Source organism: Grammomys surdaster, unplaced genomic scaffold (assembly GCF_004785775.1).
Source record: "Grammomys surdaster isolate TR1022 unplaced genomic scaffold, NIH_TR_1.0 171, whole genome shotgun sequence".
Classification (NCBI taxonomy): Eukaryota; Metazoa; Chordata; class Mammalia; order Rodentia; family Muridae; genus Grammomys; species Grammomys surdaster.
In genome coordinates, this window is record NW_021604619.1 from 3,863,634 (window position 1) to 3,884,418 (window position 20,785).

The 20,785-nt window shown below is 36.2% G+C and overlaps 1 protein-coding gene and 1 non-coding gene across 2 annotated transcripts in view; one reads left to right on the plus strand and one right to left on the minus strand.

Moving 5' to 3' along the window:
* Adgrb3 (adhesion G protein-coupled receptor B3) overlaps positions 1-20,785 on the minus strand; it is a 691,333-nt gene that overhangs the window by 334,854 nt on the left and 335,694 nt on the right. Inside the window, exons 11-12 of the mRNA XM_028767232.1 lie at positions 17,710-17,778; positions 15,372-15,480 (exon numbers count right to left, since the gene is read on the minus strand). Of these exons, the coding sequence (XP_028623065.1) occupies positions 15,372-15,480; positions 17,710-17,778 (178 nt within the window). The remainder of the gene's footprint in view (positions 1-15,371; positions 15,481-17,709; positions 17,779-20,785) is intronic.
* LOC114621063 lies at positions 9,585-9,686 on the plus strand. The gene has a single exon (XR_003711387.1). It is a non-coding gene; the product is annotated as a U6 spliceosomal RNA (small nuclear RNA).

Sequence of the window (20,785 nt, forward strand, 5' to 3'; positions counted from 1 at the left end):
GGAGGAGGAGGAGAAGGAGGAGAGGAGGAGGAGGAGAGGATGAAGAGGAAGGATACTCTGCCTACGGTGGTCCAGGGACTAGTTAAATGCTAATAATGTTCCAACGGCATCAGAATAGTACAGAGTGAAGAAAAAAAAAAAAGAAAGGACATTCTGAATAGAGAAATGGTAAGACATGAGAACATTTATTATATTATGTTAATACTAATAGTGAGACCATATTCAGAAGGTAGAGTATTTAGGTAGGATATAAGGCTGAAAATGATCTTGTAAGTGAGAAAAGCCTGGTCTAGAAATTGATCATATTTAGAATATACAAATATAAATTGGATGCTTCAGGTTAGAACTAAAGGTTGACTTATAGGCATGAATAAGTTTTCCAGGATGGAGAATGTTGACAATTCAATAGCATGGAGAAATCATTTATTCAGCAAATACTCATTGAGCTCCAATTCTATGCAAAGCACAGTTATTGGTTCTGGGGATGTATCTATGAGAAACAGCGAGTTTACTGACCTTGTAACACTGGGATACAATTTGCAGAGAAACCATGTGAGCATTATGGGAAACTATTTATAATATGAAGTTATTATTTTCATACAGAAAAAATTGATTGTTGTCTATGGTCAAATCGTCTAGAATGTCCCTGATTTTGCCTTGTCTCTGAAGCTAAGGAAGGCAGAGCCTCACTAACACATAGACAGGAGAAAATTTTGTAGGTTTCAAAAGCTTCCAAAATTCTTCCAACTATAGAAGAAACCTTAAGAACCAGGGACAATAAGACATTTATAAATTCTGCAGATGATAGGGCTATTTGACACATATATAAAACAAACAATAACATTTGGCAGACAAAGGTTTAGATATCATCAAGTCAGAAAATACTGTCTTCTAAAAATAATTCAGGGGAGCTGCAATTTGACTCATGACATATAAATGCACAGACAAGACGAGTCCTTCCTTCAGATACCAAGTGCCATTGAAATTCTTACGGGAGTTTACTGTCATTACACTCCAGAAGGCAATTGGGCCATCTAAACCACACAGCACATTATTTTGATTTTTATAATATCTGCCTAGATGTATAACATTATTTTCCTCATTCTAAAGTGTGTACGAAGTATAATATTTATATTTTTTCCTTTCTTTTTCTCCTTTCTTTTTTATTCAATATTTTATTTATTTACATTTCAGATGCCATCTCCCTTCCCGATCCCCCCACCCCATTAATCCCCTATCCCATCTCTCCTCCTCCTTTTTTGCCTTTATACTGTTTAAATTACATGCAAGTATTAAGGTCAATTCTAGGTTGAGGAATTAGCAATACAGGGCAGCAAATTTTAGTAGCTATTTTAAAGTTTTCTAGGGGAAGAGACTACAGTCAGAGGGACTGGAATAATATCACTATAGTTACATACCAGTCAGTAGGAAAACCTATAATTGTTCCTCTTTGTGTACGACAAAATTAAGGCCCTATTACTTTCCAGCTATCAAATATATTTAACATAGAATCATGGCAGTAACCCCTCAGGGAAGTTATTTTATTTCATTTTATTTTACTTTATTCTGAGAGTAGCATTAGAGATATTTAACGACGAGTGACTCGTGTTAGTCACTGAATGGGATTAGCCATGTGTAATGATTGAAAGCCAGTACAATTTATCTTATTACTATATATTTTTTATTGGACATGGTCTTGTTATGTAGCTCGCGATGACACTGAATGCCCTATCATCTTGGCTCAACGTCTGAAGTTCTGAGATTATAGGAGTGTACTTTTATACCTGGCCAGCATTTTTGGAAAGCTACAGAATAGTATCTCTGCTCCCCTCCCCACCTGCTAGGACAGAAGACTGTTGGTTTCTAATCTGAGTCTGTTTTTCTGTTTGCAAATTTAGATCAAAGCCTCACACTGAGTCAAGGGTATTTTGGTGAAGAGAACTAAGTTAGCACAGGTTTCTTGGTACAGCCAAATAAAGCAAGAAAGCATTTTGAAAGCCAGAGACACATGAAAATAGGAAAAAAACAAAAAACAAAAAACAAAAAACAAAAAACAAAACAGACATAAACTTTTATGAGGGACTCGTTGCCTCTGTTCTTTACATGGTTATTATTACAGAGTCAGACTACCATTGTCGTAGAGATGAACAATTATTTCCATAGAAACAGCTCAAACAGGATTAGCTTTCATAGTGGCACGCACGGTAACATCCTTTCAGTTGAAGAACAAAATTGCAAGGAAGGATACAATATACCACTTTAAATAATTCTGAATCCTTACTTTATCAGATAAACCAGTAGAGACCAGAACAGTTCAAAAATTTAAGTCTTGCTTCCGGAAGGCTTTAGACTGCATCTTTCCGTTTATACACACGAGTGAATCTACCGGTTTTTAAAGGAATTAACCATAAACAAAAGGAAAGAACTCACCACGGAAAAGCCTATGATTTTGATAACTTTTACAGAGAAGTTCTCCACTGAAATAAAAAGCCATCCCATGTCCCCAATGGCCTTTTTCCTCACTCCCCTGTCAGAAAGTTTCCCGGGCTGGAGGCCCTGGAAGATCTCTTTAACTGAAGATCAAAGCTACCCCTCCTGCATAGTCCCTCTTCATAGCTTTCAAATGCTAAAAGTTCCTCAGTAGCTTCATTGTGGACACTGCAGACAATCAAACTGAAGACTTTTATGGCTAGGTGTATGTGTCAATGTATAAGAAAATCAAGAATTCTCCTATGGTCTATCAGAAAATTTAATCCTGAGGTTATTATTCCCTATTAAAAGATAACTACCCAGAACACTTAAATATGAACTTCACCATCTCTGTTACATGAACCCCCTCCTAAACGCTAAAGAATTTTTTTTTCCTCATAGGCAAGCATGCCTTTGATAGACATGAAAATTTCTAGGTTATTTTTTCATTGTTTTTTCAAAGGCCTTGGTAATTTTTATGCATTCTCTAGTGCTGATATTATAAACTGGGGTTTGTGTGTCCTTGTGTTATAGAGATCAAGATGTTTACCTTAGTGTAGGTAAGTGTGTAACAAAATATCCAATGGTGAACATACAAACATCTAAATTTTATTGAGATGTATAATCTCAATTTTATTGAGATGTATAGATTTTGAATCTGGTTAATTTTAGTGTGATGATTGTTTTAATACAAGGTTTTTAACAATAATGCTTATACAATTAAACAATTAAAGAATAAATAAATACAAAATAAAGACTATGTGGTAGGGACAGAAAGTTGTTCCTATAGCAACCCATCCTATGTGAAATGGCAGCTGTAAGAGTCAAAACTGAATGAGAATAGGTTCATAACAGTTCCTTGGCTAAGATGTGATATAAAACATTTATAATAGGAAAATTTATATCCATATTAAAGGTATGGATAATTAGGCAAGAAACAGTTAAAAATTTTTAATGAAATAAGTATTTATGAAGACTACTACTACAAAAGAAAGCAAGTGGTCAGGAATAACTTAACAATGATGTTTACAACAGAAAATATGCATAAGTTATCCAAGGATCATATTTTTAAGAAAGAAAACTTGCCTGAAATTCTTAATATAATAGAAGTAGTTTGGAGAGTGATTGCCTTTAACTTTAAATTACTGAGATGCAAAGGAAAATTCACTTATTCTGAAGACAAATCACTGCCATAAGACAAACCATGTGAGTGCCCATCACAAACCTACAACGAGGCAGGAAAGACAAACAGCATCATAAACACCTGAACTCAATTAATTTGGGAACTCTTATAGAGCATGACCTGAACTTTTGTTAGGATAGCATAAGAAATGAGGAGGAAATGAATAGAAAATGTTTTCTATCCATTGGAATCAAATGAGAAAAACTTTTCAGGAAAGAGAGCTTTTAAATGCTCGTCTCTATCTGATGCTTTGTAATTGACATTAAAATGTGTACTCAAATGACATGAACCTGAAGTACCTCAAAGAAGACATTCCAAAACTTTGTAATATTTCTCGGTGGCAAGGCACATGAGGAAATAGTAGTTAAAAATTATTAAATAATAATTTAGGAACGAGTACATAAGATAGTCACAGCAGAGCAGTTGTTCGGATTAGAAGTTGGAATATCAGGATCATGTAGAAAAGTTTAGGAGATTTAGGCTATTTAAAACAAGACAAGTGCTTTAAAGACTTTCAGCAACAAAAATATTATTGAATAATAAGTTGATGAATAATTGTGTTCTTGAACATAACTACATAAAACAGATTATATAAGCATAGATCCTTATGTAACTACTTTTCATGCCAATTTACTTATAAGATATTAGAGGCCTACGGATATTGCAACATGATAACTTGATTAATGTTTTCTATATTAAGGTCTAGATTTCTAACTGTGACAATAGTCCTGTAGGAGATAATATTTTGAAACTGAAAGGATAAAATACTTTAAAAAATGTCTTTTAATTATGCATCAAACTTTCACAAGCTCTTAATTTTTAAATATTTTTAAATAGAAAATGTTACAAAATACAAAGTATAATACTGTTAACCAGCTCCAAGTTGGGAACAGTTGATTTTTAAGAGTTCTTCTGTTATGGACAATCCATGACATAAATATAAGAAGATACACCAACATTTCGGATTAAATGTAGCTTATTTAAGTTCAATATCATTGGGAAAAACATGTTTGCTTCATTGTTTAACTACCAGTTGAATGTGAGGCACAGTTTTATAAAATTATTTTATGATGATTGTCTCAGGATTCAGAGGATGGAACGGAGGTAGGATGGTGTGGCTTCCATGATCAAACTGGTCAGTCTTGCTGAGAACAGCAATGAAGTTAGAATAGGCTGTAGGAGTAAGAACTCCTGTGTAAATGAAGAAACACAGCTTCCGTCTGCCTATAGGTTGTGGTCTGTGGTCAGTCTCTGTTCCTGTCTGTTGTGTGTGTCTGATGTGTCTGTATTTGATGTCTGTTTATTGTGCCTGTTCCTAACTAAGGAATTTTGTTTTGTTTTCTTTTTTGTTTTTTTATTGAATAGTGAAGAACATATGATATAAGAAACAAACAAAGAATTCCTCACAGAAAATTATAACAACATTTTACAAGGAAAGAAGTGACTTTTCTGATCACTGACCCGGAACTACACTCAACACTCCATATGTGGCTTTTTATATTTACGAGATATTTATGTTTTTGAGGTTGCTTTCATATGCCAGCTTTTAGTAGATGGTTAACACAATACACACTCACACCTGCACACATGCACACACACACACATACACACATATGCACACAAACATACATATACACTTTTTGAAATCCTAACTTTGGAGTCACTTGAATAGTTACCTAATAGATTTTTTGATGTAAACTGTCCTAGAGCAGCTACAAAGAAATGTCCTCGAACCTTATTTTGTGTTTCTTGTTTTATTTAGATAAGCTTGAATACCCAGGCTCATGAAATCTTCCTGCATCAGCATCCACAGCAGCTGAAATGCATCATGGTGCCAAACAAAGAACATCCTTTTTTGTTCACTGCTGGTCTAAATTGTTAGTAAAATCTTCCAGATCAACTCTCAACTTCATACCATTTCCAGTGTCATTTACTCCAACCCTCTGTGTCTTCTGAATGATCTCAGCTGCACCCTCTCACCTCCCATACAGCCTATCATTTTCCATTTTGTAGTCATAATAAATCCACTAAAAGACAGATCCTATTATGCTGTTTTCCGCTCAAATCTGCACTCATTTTTTTTTTCGCTTATTTTTAAATCCAGTTAAATGTGTTCCCAATCTCCCTTCGTGTTTCCTCTTTGGCAGTCCTGCTCGCATGATCATGCACAGTCTCTTCAACATTCTTAGAGTACTCCCATTGCTCCAGTATACAACGCACTTGGGTACACCAGGGTCTTTATAGACTACTCTTGTTCCATTCGAAATGTTCTGCCTACACATGCCACTGTGGTTCCGATTCTCCCTGAGCTTTTATGCCAATTTGAATATTTGGTCAGAATGCCTTTACTGACCTTTCATCATTAAATGGGATCTCTGTCTTCACTCAGTATTTCAAAACCGGATAGATTGCTTTATTTCTCTTCCCTAGCAATTATAATCATTGGGTATATTGGAGGGTCTTCGCTTGACATGTGTCTCATTAATATGAAACATAAATTTCACAATTCCACAAGAGCAAGAGCTTTGTCAAATGCATTCTCTGACAGAGCCTGAGAACCAAGAACAGAACATGACGTGTAGTTAATGAAAGACTGAGACAGTATAAAGTGAATTAAATATGTGAATCATTAATGACCTACTGTACTGGGCCTGGGAAACACGTAAATTGGAGTTCTTAGCTAGGTGTACTAGAGTCTATCTCTAATCCCTTGGTTGTTGGTATTGCTTATAAACACAGAAACTTTGACAAAAAAATTTGTGCACCTATTCATTGTTTCTATTCCAAGACACTTGGAATAAGTGGATAAGTCAATATTCCATAATAATTCATATTAAATAAAAACAAAATAATCAAATAATTCGGTGTTGATATCACTCAACATCTTAGTTTCAAAAGACTTTTGAAGTACTTTCTCAACAGCAGCTGTATGAAAGTACTATAGAAAGAAACTAGTAGTTAAATATTTTTTCTTTCTGACTTAAGGAAAATTATTTATTTCATGTGTCTAGGGAGACTGGTAAAGGGCTAGGAGGTGAGAGAGATCCTTACATGTTTAACCCCTACCCCTCTCTAGCTAACTGAACTGACATCAGTAATACAAAATATGCAAATTTTTTTATTTGGGGGGTTTGGCGTCAAGGTGTGTATTTTTAAGAAAGGAAGCTGAGCCAGTGATAGAGATGGGTGAAGCGCAAAGCTAGGCAGTGAGAGCAGAAACTCAGCTCAGAAGGAGAAGTCAGGCCTTGCTCACAGCCTGCAGCAGCAGATTGAACTGCTGTTCCTCCTCAATTGAGGACCAAAGTGGTTATTAGATTTCACTGTAAAATTTAGAAATGGCAGAGTTTCTGTTGATGAAAAAAGCATTGTGGAAGGGAAACAGGTTAAAATTGTATGTCTTTATTCAGGTTCAATTCAGAAATATGGTTGTTCATTCAGAAAAGCACACTAATCTACATTTCTAAATCAAGAATAAACCATGATATTTAACTTGACGAAGAAAAATATGTATTTACGTTAGTGTATGTGAGACACCTACGTTCCTGGTGTCCTGGGGAAGACATGGATCTATATTTTCAAGAATTGTGTACTTCAGGAACACTTGAAATTGCTTACAGTTGAGTGGGTATCCGAACATTCAGTATTTGAAGATATTGTCAGGCTTAAAAACATTCCCTGTATGTCTGACACTGAGTACTTCCTACGAACGGTTGTGGCACAGTAGAATGTGGTGTACTTCTTGCAGACAGCTGAATCAACACTTAAGGATATGACCACGGAAGCAACCCAGAACATGGAAATGTATACCTTTTTTACTGTGTCTGTACTTTTTCTTAAAATTTTTAAATCATGCCATTAATAATCACATATTTAAAAACACCTGTAACACTAAACTTATTAGAGGTAAATATTAATATACACATTATTTTGGGTGTTCATTATTTGACAGTAACTCTTTTTCCATATCCAGGCAATGCTTGTATAAACTAACTCTAACCACTTATTCTCTGACACTTGCCCCAATTATTTTCAGAGTTTGTGGGTCCTCGTTATTCTCTTCTTTTTATATCACAATGCTGTCTTGATCATTGAAAACACATACACAGCTCCAATCCTTATTTCTGTGCGGTTGATCACCGTCTATGTTTATTGATTTGAGTTTTTGTGCTAAAATCCAAGGTCTCATTCTTGGTTGTCACTTGGGGATGGGCATTTTCTAAATATCGGTATGTGAAAGATGGTTCCAAATGCTTTCAGAATAAATAATAGTCTCAATTTCTCCCTGTACCACTAGTTATGGAATCCAACCAATTCCAACCTCAGAGAGAATCTCAAATTCATTCCCACATTTGGATTTTATTCATACTTTACTAATTCAATTCTTCGTTATGTCACACACTGATTGCAGTTAAGAGCCCTTTATCTCCATTCACACTAATTATGTTTGCAGTCTTTCTCAGTAGCTGTAGCTCTATTTTCTGCTCTGAGAGCTTCCCTACCAGAGCAGGATTCTTACCAAGTCAAGCTTCGGTGATTCTAAATTGTCCTTAGAATTCAGAAACTTGTCTCATAATGGCTCTCATATTTTTCTTTACTTCCATAAATAGTGATGTTGTTTTTTTTTAATCAAAACACAGTGCTTATATTTTAAACTCAATCTCATTCTAGACATTTATCTGTCTTAGTTCTCTGTGCTGCTGTGATAAGATATCCTGATCTAAAGCATCTTAGGAAACAAAAGGTTTCCTTTAGTTTAAAATTCCAATTTATAGTCTACAATTGAGGGAAGTCAAGGCAGGAGTCCATGTGGTTTTTGAAGGCACACTTACTTGCTGTTCTACAGAGCCCTAACTCTGACCAAGAAACTCACTCCATAGCCAAAGATATGTAACAGAAGCCAGAACATGCTGCATGCTGGCTGGCTGGCAGGGAGCCATAAGCTTATTTACCTCTCTTCTACAGTTCAAGACCTGCTATCTAGGGAATAGTGCCATTCTGTGACATCCTATATCAAATAAAAAATGGGAAACCCTACTGTGTTGTGTGTGTGTGTGTGTGTGCAACCCTACTGTGTTGTGTGTGTGTGTGTGTGTGTATGTGTGTGAGGTAATTCTTCAACCAAAATTGTCTTCCCAGATAATTCTAGAATGTAACAAGGTTTTGCTTTAGAGGTTTATCTCTTCTCCTTTATATGTATTCATGTGGTCCTGAGTATATGTGTATGTACCATACGCATGCAGATATCCGTGAAGCCAGAAGAGGGCACTGATTCTCTAAAGCTGGAGTTATAGGTAAAGGAATATTTTTAAAGGCTAAGCAAGGCATCTCTTTATCATCTTTGATAAAAACAATGGTGTGCAATGTAACCATCTGCTTGCTAATTGCTTCCTTTCATCTTGAATGGTAAAAAAAACCTCATCAAACCTTCAAAGTCTATCATAAATGATCAAATGATTCTTTTTTTAGGAATCTTTCTTTTTTAATTTTCTCATTCTTCTTTATTGAATAATTTAATGTTTTGAACATTAACTGAAGCAAAATAGTCTTGAAATACAAACATATTTTAAATAGTTCATTTTTAGCATTTGGTTTATAATGGAACATGCAAAGCATATAAAGTATTTATTTGTTTATGTAATTATTTAAGATTTAAATAATGATATGTATGGATACTTTGTCTGTATTTATATCTATGCACATATGAATGTCTGGTGCCCAAAAATGCCAGAAGAGAAGTGAAGCCAATCTCACAGAAAATTGAGAAAAATTATTAACTTGCTTAGTTAGTGATAACTTTTTTTAAAACTGAGAGTAATCCATAAGCTAACAATATATAACTTATTACTGATCTTTGGATTCAGGTCAATGGAAACATTTCTAGTTCTAAGTCAAAAAGTAAAACAACTAATTATAATGAACAGACTATTCTTCTGCATGCTTCGGCAACACATACATTAAAATTGGAATGATGAAAAGATTAGCTTGGCCCCTCAGTGAGGATGACACATACATTTGATAATTGCTCCATAGTAAAAATAAATAAATAAACTAGTCTTCATAAGGTGAATAAATTTTATACATTACTTGAAGGTATTGTAAAAATTACATCTTAAATGAATGTTGAGCTGACACATGAAACTTCCTGGGGGAGAAGCAAAATTTACTTTAGCTTTACTGTTTTTATAAAATTATTTTTCCCAATGGCACATTAAAGGTGTGGATATACATCTTTTGAAAAATTGACTATATTTGGATATTCTCTTTACATTCTCCCAATCATATAAGTTTTAGAAAAGTATAAATCTCCATTTGCCAGCTAGTGATATTCATGGAGACTTTTTTTTAAATTGAAGATGTGTTGAAACTTTTTACTGAAATTGTTTTGGAAGAAAACTATTGCAAGGCATACTGGCTGCTTTGCCACCAAGCTAATTAGAACATGTAACCTTTTTCTCTTGATAAATTAAGGTCATGATTTTAAGCATAACTTATCTTTCTCAGCCTTAAGACTATCATTTTTAACTTTAAGACTATCATTTTCAACAGCAAGGTTTTAGAAATCAGTTAATACATTAAGGATTCTAACTTCTGGCACATCATTCCAGAACATTCAACAATAACCCATATTACGCAATTTGACACTAGTAGGTAAACCTTGGGAAATCCCTATTGGTACAGGATAGCTCCCAGTTACAGCCACCAAACTACAATAAGAGTCTAGGCAGTACTTGGAGGCAAATCAGTGATACCTAACATTTCATATCAGTGGTCAGCCAGTAATTTGGAATTTTTGTATTGTAAATGAGATATACAAAACATTCTATCATAGAATAATAGTAAAACAAGATAAATGTATAAGTATTTACTTATGTTTAAATTCTGGACACTACACTTTGCCGCTAATAAAACTCCTACTATAGATAATTTGATACGATATTATTCTGAAACAGCCTATAGTAAGACAAAATTTAAACATACTTGACAAGGAATTACCTTTGGTTCCTTGCGATGGTTCTCAACCTTCCTAGTGCAGTGACTATATATTATAGCTCCTTATGTTTCAGTGACTTCCAACCATAAAATTATTCCTGTTACTTCATAACTAATTTTGCTACTGTTATGAATCATAATATAAATATCTATGCTTTCTGATAGTCTCAGGTAACTCCTGTGAAAGGGTCATTCCAGCCCCAAGGGGGGCTATGACTCACTGCTTTGTAGTAATTTTAAATATCTGATATTGATCTAGTAACACACTTTATTATTTTGTTTTCAAAAGTGCTTTATGTAGGTCTCCAACCCTTCAGACCAGTGCTGAGATTAGTAACAATAATCACACCTCATTACTCAGAGCGCCATTGTCTTTATATGAAGATAATTCTACCATGGCAAATAGAAGAAAATCTTTCTGAATCACAGTTAACATTAGGCTAGGAAGTATTAAGGAAATAATAAAACTCTAATCCTTCATGAAATCAATTTGTATAGTAATGAAGACAATTTCTTTGTTCTTTACTAATTTTTATCTGCAGAGAGAGATACGCCATTTGCTTAATGCAGTTATTCTTGGTTCAGCAGAAAACACGGTATGAGCGTTTTGCTTCGCATAAGAATCTCACGAAATGCGGTGGTAATAGTACTAAAATAAGGTACAGTTTTTTGTGCGTATTCATCATTTTAGACTCCACAAAGAGATCTGAGTATTCTATGGCATCCTGGAAGGTATTTCAGAAAACCCCAGCAGTGGCACGATCACATGTACCTGAGAAGCACTCTGAAATGTTTCACAGAAACTTAACACGTTTAGGATATTTATTAAGGAAGTGACTCAATAGCCTATACATAATGCATGGCAGACACTGAGGTTCCACTGTTTTTATTTTAAATCATTGATGTATAATATCCTAAATTATATTTGATAGATAGGAAGGAACACTTGGCAAACAAAAGCAAAATAATGATATATTAACCTCTACAAAACCACGTACAGAAACACACAGTGGGCCCATGGACATTTATGTAGGTTCATGTAGCGGGAAGCATCAGTGCAAGCGTGAGTGCATGTGTGCCTTTGTGTGTGTGTGTGTGTGTGTGTGTGTGTGTGTGTAATTATATGTTGTCTGCTTTCTTTATATTGAAATTTTTACTGCTGGTTGGAGGAGGGAAGATTCTAAGACTCAGGAAGTCAATGAAACTTACAAGGTTAAGGGAACGCAAAAACTTTTAAGACTTGGGATAATTATAAAGTTACAATTTTCAAAAGTCTCGCCATAAGATTATGTATGCTGCAGGTATATCCTGCAGAAAGGTATGGTCTCCTGTGGAGACACCTGTAGGTTGTACAGAGTTTTGGGAACCTTTCATGACTATTGTTCCCAAAATGTGGGCTTTTCAGTTATGCAGCTGCCTTTGATGACACTCCAAGTGACCTCTCCCCCACATTTTCAAAAGCTAGCCCAGTAAACTCTCACTGGCTCACTGAGTTGTACTTTCATGGAACAACTTTTAGTTGGAATGACACTTGTTCATGTGTCTTCAGGAAAAGCTATGTAACACAAATGAACTCTGAACGGGAAATTCACAGAACCAGGGATAAGTTTGGGAAGAACAGTTGCGTGGTTCCTAAAATGGGTGAGAAGGCATGAACCTGAGGCTGGAATGTTCAGGGACAATATTCTCATGTGGAATCATACCTTTCCATGTGTGACATGGGACACACATCCTCTTGCTGTGGTGGCAGTTATGTGCACCTTGCCATGTTATTGCATTCAATTGACATATACAGAGCTGAGAGCAGAACACCTTGGGATGGGTAGATCCCATGATCGCTATCTTCATCTGTGTGGTATTGAGGTTCTCATTCAATGACAAGGATAGCCTCCAAATGACCCCTAAACTGGAAAATATATTGTGATCCCTGGAGATATTATACAGGATTTGATATTATAACCATGCTTGGTAGCAATTGTAGAGCCATTCCTTTGGGTTACAGAAGATGTTTGTAACTGCGTCTCCTGTTTCTGTCTCGAAGGAACTTGTATACACAAGGAAAGAAGTGCACATCGTAAACAGATGTGGAGATACTACTTTTATGCCCTAGTCTTTGATTCAGGAGGAAGGATATAGAAACCAGAGGATGAGATGGGCATATTGGCTTGCTGTTTCTTATAGTCAGCTACATGTAAAGGTAAAAATGTACAAGTTATATCTGTACTAAAGAGTCCATTGTGGGATGCTTACACATGGAATCTTGGGGGGAAATCTGATAGAGATAGATATCAAAGTGATAGAAGTTATGTCTTGTCTAACCTTAATATAAAAAGGGAAAATTCATGATCTAATGCACAAACTTGAACCTTCCAAATCGTCCAGTATAGAAAACCATAATAATTGTTTTAATTGTGAAAGGCTATTGAACAAGAAACACACAGTTTTCAAGTTTGGCTGATATGGTTGTGGGATGTAGCCACAGATGGAATTAGTCTAAATGCCATGGGGTAGAGAAACGGAATAATGGAATAATGCAAACTACTCATGTCTCACTGACACAAAAGCTGCATAATCAAGGGCACTATGAGGGAAATTATTGCCTGACAGACTGGCTCATAAAAGCCATTAGGGACAGTTAGTTCTGGCCAGTCGAGGTCACCAAGAGTATCAGGGACTGGATGATAATGGGAGAAAAAACATTAGTGAGCAAAATGTGCATGTTACAGGGGGTGTTTGATGCCCAGCTCCTCTGGTTTAATAGAAACTTGGTTTTACGAGAATATAGAAATTAATTCGTCAGAGCCCTTAAAGCTTGAATTATGCTTCCGTGGCCTTGCTACACAGCATGATAGGATCTGATTCTTATAAGGTAGGGGAGTCTCTGGCAGATCTGGACAATTTAGAGTTATGTATAAACTGAGATTATAAAGCATTAAAGTAGATAAAATTAAAGTGATAGAAAGAAAAACAAAGGAGACTATCAAAGTTACTCAAAAGCAAATGTGACAAGATGTTTATTGAGCTGGAGTATATTTAAGACAGATGTTTTGAAGGGACACTTTAGCTGCCATGTATGGCCAGTGGACAGTTAGCAGCCAGAGTAAAAATACCTGGAGCTTCTCAGATTCTAGGATACAGCTCCAGCCGTGGGAGGAACGAGACAGATCATACCCTTGCTTCCCCTTAATCCTGAGGTGTGTTCAGCAGCATACATGCCCTGTCATGTGTGTTAGGGATGGAAATATATGTAGTAGTCACCGAGTTGTACCCCAGAACAAGAAGGCTGGGGGGTGCTAGTGGAGAGTGACTGGACAGAGGGCTAGACCTACACCACTAGATCTAATAATGTTCTTCTGATAAAGCAACTAATGTAAGTGATGCTGTATTGAATCTAGAATTTTCTTTTGATCTTTGTCCTTCTAAATCCTCAAACACATTGACATTTGTTTAAAATGGCAATGGTCAATCTGCAGTCCTGGCCATACTCTCTAAAGTGTTTCATTATATAATGCTAACCTTTACGTGTTTTACAAATTTGGAAAGATTTAGAAGAACAGTGAAAACAAAAAATTGAAGAGTCTGAAAAAAAGTCACACTGTGTGGTTAGAAAATGAAACTCACAGGAGGCCTGAGGTTACTGGGCAAAGATCTGGCTCTTATTAGTATCTTACCTTCCCTGATTCCATGTAAACCACAAAGGTCCTTGAGATACATGTTGGTTGCATAGTAGAATTAGATTGTAAGTTCTTATTGCTAGAGACACTTTCATTTGGTTTTAGAACATGATGAAATTAGGTTGTAACTGATACAAAGCCTTTTCTCTTTGGAGGGTAATGTATTATTTTCAGTGTAGAGTCGTCACTACAAGGCAATCATAACTGTCTAAGATGCTGAAAATAACTTCATATTGGGCAGCCTGGTACTTCCATGTTCACTCAAAATAGAAAGAAAACCAATGAGATACCCAAATCACCCCTTTCAACGTTCAAGGGTCACCATGGAAGAGTGGAGAGAAGCAGCAGAAGAGCCAGGGAAGAAATCTTAAGTGGACATTTGTGTCAAATTGAAACATGGAGAGAAGAGAAAGGAGGGAGGAAGGGACATCATAAAACTTAGGTAGTTAATGTACCTTACAAGACTCAGGAATCTGAAGATCTTTACACAACGTAGGAAACTAAGGATGTTTTAAGACTCAAGAGGCCTCTTCTTCAGGTTATATTCATTAAGCAAACACCCAGGGTGAGACAGGAGACTTTTTAGTGGAATTGCCTGCAATTTGGGAAGGGAATTCTAGGCAAGCTGCTTTCATAAGTTGTCATCTGTGTTAGGGTAGGTCTTTCAGTGATGCTGCACCTTTAAATTACCCATGCTCTCGTAAGTAATCTCTCATGCAGGCTCTTATAAATACAACTAGGAAGCAGATTCATTTACTAAATTAGATCTGGGGAAAATAATTTTGTTTTGTTCTGCAGTTAGTGATCTACCTGGGGTCAATAGATGTTTGGTTATCTCCCCCTAAGGAAAGCCGTGTAATGTACACATTTAAATGGGGGTATGTATTTAATCGACATGGGACTTGGTCTATCTATAACACAACTGGTAAATTTACACAACATATTTCTTCACTTATACCTAAAGATAATAATCAAGGACATTACACTTGAAATGTGTGGCACAAACTCTGGCATTTAATTTCAATAAAGTTTTGAGGAATACGCCTATTTCTTACCTACATTTCCAGTCATTAGGTATGAATTTTGAAAGTCCATCATCCCCATTCCAACAATGTGTATAAAATCTTCAATCACCTGCATTAACTCTATTGAGCCTGGATAAATCTAGAAAAATAAGAGCATGTAAGGTTTGATAAAAAGTTCATATAATGGGACACATAACTAGAAACGTAAGATACACTACATAATACAACAACAAGTGAGCTCCACTTTATTTGGAGAAATGTCCGCAGCTGGAATCATCTCTTAGCTTTAAAATGAATAGTGGAATCTGATACCAGGTGTCACACAGCAAGAGCTTTGGAAGTGACAAGATACACTAATTAATCACTCCAGAAGTTAAAAAAAACTCCCGAAATGGCTGTTAGATTGTCTGCACACAAATAACATAACTTTTATGTTTTCATAAAAAACCCTGGCTTACATAAAAAACACAGAAATTTGACTCTTCATTTTTAGCTTAATATCCGTATGGAGAAACATTTATTGTAAATATCTGTGAGAAACATTTACTTCTAATAATTTTATTAGTCATTGTATGAACAACATTAGGAATTATTGTAGGGTTATAATCATAGCTATCATGTAAATAATTTACATATAGACATAAAAAAACAAACCTATATATGTTCTTTCACTTTGGAAGGCTACATTTTAAGAAGGGTCTTTATCTAAATACAGTTTGAGTCTTCTTCACTGGGGCTGTGAATGACCAGCAGGCGTTGCCTGGCTATGTTTTTCAGAAATGTGCTTTGTTGGCAAAATTCTGATGACAGGGTTATTTATTTGGTTTACTAAATTCACATTGAGATCTATTTTCAAGATTGTTCTTGTTAAGTCTACTTCTCAAAGACAGAGAGAGATCACAAGAATTATTTTTGGTAAGTTTTAAACACTGCTTTTTTTTTTTTTATTTTAAGAAGTCACCTTATGTGTCATGCATGCTTACCATGTGGTTGTAATTACTTTTAGTAAGAGCTATAAAATAACCTCTTTTAAAATTTCAAACCATCATTTAAAAAACATCATTAAAGACCATTCCAATCGAGAATATATTATCAAAATGGGAATAGAACTAATCCTAAATCACAACTAAACATACACAGTAAACATTCCTGATTTTTCCATTGACAAGAATGCCTGATACCACTAATTATTTGCTCATGTGACATCCCGGTAAAGAATACCATGTGATAAATTCCTGCCTTGTCTTAAACAGAATATCATACATTCATTCTAAATGTGTCCCTAATTAATAGTCTCTAGTGTTCTGGAAAGATGTGCTGGGCTCCGACAGACAGCTGTATTCTAGGTGAAGACACCACTTCCTCACAGCTAGGGAACACGGCTGCCCTCCAGATGAAGGCCAAGGACAAGCGTATAATTCAAAGGAGCAGAAGAAGCTAGAGCAAAGTTTGAAACTAAAAGGTGATTTTTTTCCCCCTTGCATTGGCCAGAAGCACAGAGTTGGTACCTGATAATGAGGATGGCCATGCTATGCTATTTATGGATGTCCTATCATAAATGGAATAAAGGGCATGTCTCACTTCTGAAGGCCTCAGCTATGGTTATAAAAAAAAGGAGAGGATGGTTTACTTCAGTAAGTTCAGTAAATTCTCGTTCTGTTTCTCAAGAATGCCTTGAGCTTGGGATTTTCATAAGCCAGAAACCTTAAGGAAGTTTCATGCTCAGATATATTAAATTCCCATAGTAATTTTAAACTATGACACTTCTTTGTTCACTTGTAAATCACCTTTTCTGTTTTAGGAGTCTTACAGTACATATGTTAGTTTACTATGAGAGGATAAAGCATTTGTAAATTAGCCAAGTTAGTAAAAAGCTCTCTAACAGATAAGGCACGGCAGAGAGGTAAACTTGAAGATGATCGTTTATGAGAGTTTATGTTAAAAACTGAATAAGAATCCACATCTGTATACATGAGGCAGATTCTCTGAAGCATGAATGAAATGCAGTTGATTTTCTGATGAGTAAATAGCACATCACTTCTATTGAGATGTATTCTCTTAAATTGTCTTGTTTTCCATTGTCTCTACACCAGAAAGACAGCTATTGCTAATTTACATAGAAATCACATATTTCTGGAAGTTGCAAATTAGCTAAACATGCTCGCTCTTTTCATGTGCCCACACAAAATTTCTTCCATGGGCTGATATCTTAGATGATGAACTGATTTCTGTACAATGATTAAAAGGGACAGAATGATTCCCAAGATCATTTTATACTCTTGGAGAATCAAACTATTGACTGTTAATACGTTTTAAGAACCATATCTAGCTAACTTCATCATCAATTCTAAAATAATACCATCCTCACCTGTTGTGCGTCTTCCCATTTTTCCTTGTTTTCTTCATCGAGGAGGTTGCTAACTATTTGAAAGAAGTTCTGTAAATTAAATTAAATAGGAATTTAGTATTATAAATGAGAATGTACTTTGGGAAACACCCATTTGGAATGAGTCTGTCATATGACTGTCTGCAGCATCACTTTACATCCTGACACATTCTTAATCTTTATCACCAATACAGATTCGGACGCTCACAGCCAACCACTGGACTGAGCATGAGGACCCTGATGGAGGTGTTAGAGGAAGGACTGAAGAAGCTGAAGCAGTTTGCATCTCAATAGGAAGAACAACAATATCAACCAACCAGATCCTCCCCTCCCCGAACACCTAGGGACTGGGACTAAACCACCAATTAAAGAGTTCACATGGAGGGACCTATGGCTCCAGCTGCATATGTAGCAGAGGATTCCCTTCCCTGGCATCAATGGGATGGGATGCCCTTGGTCCTGTGGAGGTTGAATGCCCCAGTGTAGGGGAGTGCTAGGGCAGTGTGGTGGGAGTGGGTGAGTACGTGGGAGAGCACTCTCATAGAAGCAGGGGGAAGGGGGGATAGGAGAAGGGGTTTGCAGAGGGAAAATTGGGAAGGGGAATAACATTTGAAATGTAAATAAATAAAATAACCAATAAAAAAAGTCTCTTGAGCTTCATAATTCTAAGGTCTCTACCCAGCTTTGCATCTGCATCCCAGCAGCAGCCAGAATAAGTAAGACACTGTTTGTTCCTAGTGACTTGTCCCATTGTCACCTCTATTACCATCTGTAATGTCAGAGAGTTATTCTTTACAGATGTTTTATTCGTTCTCTAAAGCTCTCACTTGTACTGGTCTATTACAAGTTATCTTGTGAACCGCACACCAGGAGTGCTCTCTCATTGTTGCTAATAACAGAGTAGTTAGACCAGGACAACTGGCGAGCCTGACATAGGCTCCTCAGTTGAAGGCTTGCTCTATCTTTTCCGAGCTATGATATATTTGCTTTCCAACAAACCACTGAAAAGTGTAAAGATACATTCAAAATTTCTAGCACAAAGAACATATACTTTTTGAGTCACTTGTTTGTATCTCTGACTTGTTTTTGCACAGGTCGACATGTAACATACATGATCTTTTTAGAGTTCTAAATCCTTGTTCAGCATCCTCAGTGATAATTGTAAAAGACCTCTTGGTTTTTGAATCTTCATCTAGAATTAGGCAAATGATGGTCTGGTTTTTTATTTCTAAGCAGACAAGCTCATTCTGAGGTTTATTTCTCCTTCAACGTGAGCACATTGACATATTTCATTCAGTTCCATTCTGCTACTGACAATTTCATACGTGGCCAGTCACCAGAAAGACTTGTCTGAGTTCTCACATTCTGCTGTGCCATCAAGATACAGAAGTCAGGAGAAGAGATACAAGAGTACCCATTGAAGTGTAACCTGACACCTACACTGTGTCCAGTAAAGTCAGGATACAAAGATGGTGGCTGCTTGGTTGTTTCCTTAGTTGCTTCCCTCATTATATTCTATCTAACTGGTCTTTAGGTGATTAAACAGGCACATTGCAGCATACTGAATAACTAGCTTAGGGCAGGACTCCCTTGTGGGTAGAAATAATATTAATTCATTGGTTTTGTTTGTCTTCTCCACATACAGCTTTTCAAAACATGGATTTGCTCTCATCGCTAATAAAATCACCTGGGTGTTTTTAGATGAAAAACAAGGCAGCTTCCTTTCCTCTTCTGTGGTTTGAAGCTGTTAGTATCTATATTTAATTGGCCTATTTGTGCTATTTATTTTAATAGTTCCTGGCAATCACATGGTTGAAACCTGTTTCAAGTTGTAACCTCTGTGAAAGTCCTAGAATATTTTATGCAACTGTTGGGGGTTGACAACTAAGTCTGCTTTAAACCCATTTTCAACTCACTTAACCTTTCAGTACTACCTGCCATTTTTACCACTTAAAATTCCTTGCTTAGAGTGTTAACATTTTAAGGGCTTAGTCCATTGAGCTGTAACTCTACCTATGGGCAGAAAAAATTAACCTTCAGAGTTCTTCAATTGCCTATGGCTGGTTAACTCAGTAGGGGACAGAGAGCTAATGAAGCAAATGTTGTAGGTTTCATCCCTGTGCATACAAGATGGCTATGTTGAGGTCCTTGACCTTGGTTTGCATCTTATTCCCTCCAGCTCTCATGCAAAATGCATGCTGCTGCTAACAAGAGACACTGAGAGGAAGAGAGAAGCAATTTGTGCAAATGCAGCTCCATTTCTGGAAAAAAAAAAACCACTTCACAAAGCATGTTTTTCTGACAGTGGGTTAGTGACTTCTTGCTCTACACAGAGGCCCCTGTATACACACACACACACACACACTCACACACACATACACACTTCCTTGATGAAAATAATGAATGCAGTGTTCTCCTTTTTTAAATAACCAAAAAACAAATATAAAAACATGGATTATTAACCCTAGTCTTAAACTAAGCAAGCATAGAATATAGCAAATATTTTGTATTGTTTTTCAGGGACAAGAAATGGCTCTTTATTGAATAAAAGTAGGAAGGTGGCTCAGATTAAACTTCTCCTGTGATCTCATTGCTGATTGTATTTCAGAATAATCAACAGCTCTTTTCTGACTAAAGCAGGTCATGTAGGACACAATAGGATGAGTTAAACCTCATCATCTAGAGTGGTGTGGAAGACGTCTCTGAGAAAAATAAGTCTTTACTTGTGCATAAGTTTATTCTGAAAACTGACCCATAGAAGTCATCCAGTGAAGTTCAAAATTAAAGGAAAAAGTTACACCTAGATACTAACGTCAGTGGTGGGCAGGAGCACACTTTGCCTGGGACTGCTTAGATATGCTATCTTTGGGCCTTTATTGAAACTTTGATCTTATTTCAGGGCACTGGAGACTTAGGAAGTTTTCTGGAACTCAGTGCCCCTCTTCCAATCATATCCACATAGAAGAAACTGCTGTTCTTTCTTCCTTCCTCTCTTCCTTTCTCTCTCTCTCCCTTCCTTCCTTCCTTCCTTCCTTCCTTCCTTCCTTCCTTCCTTCCT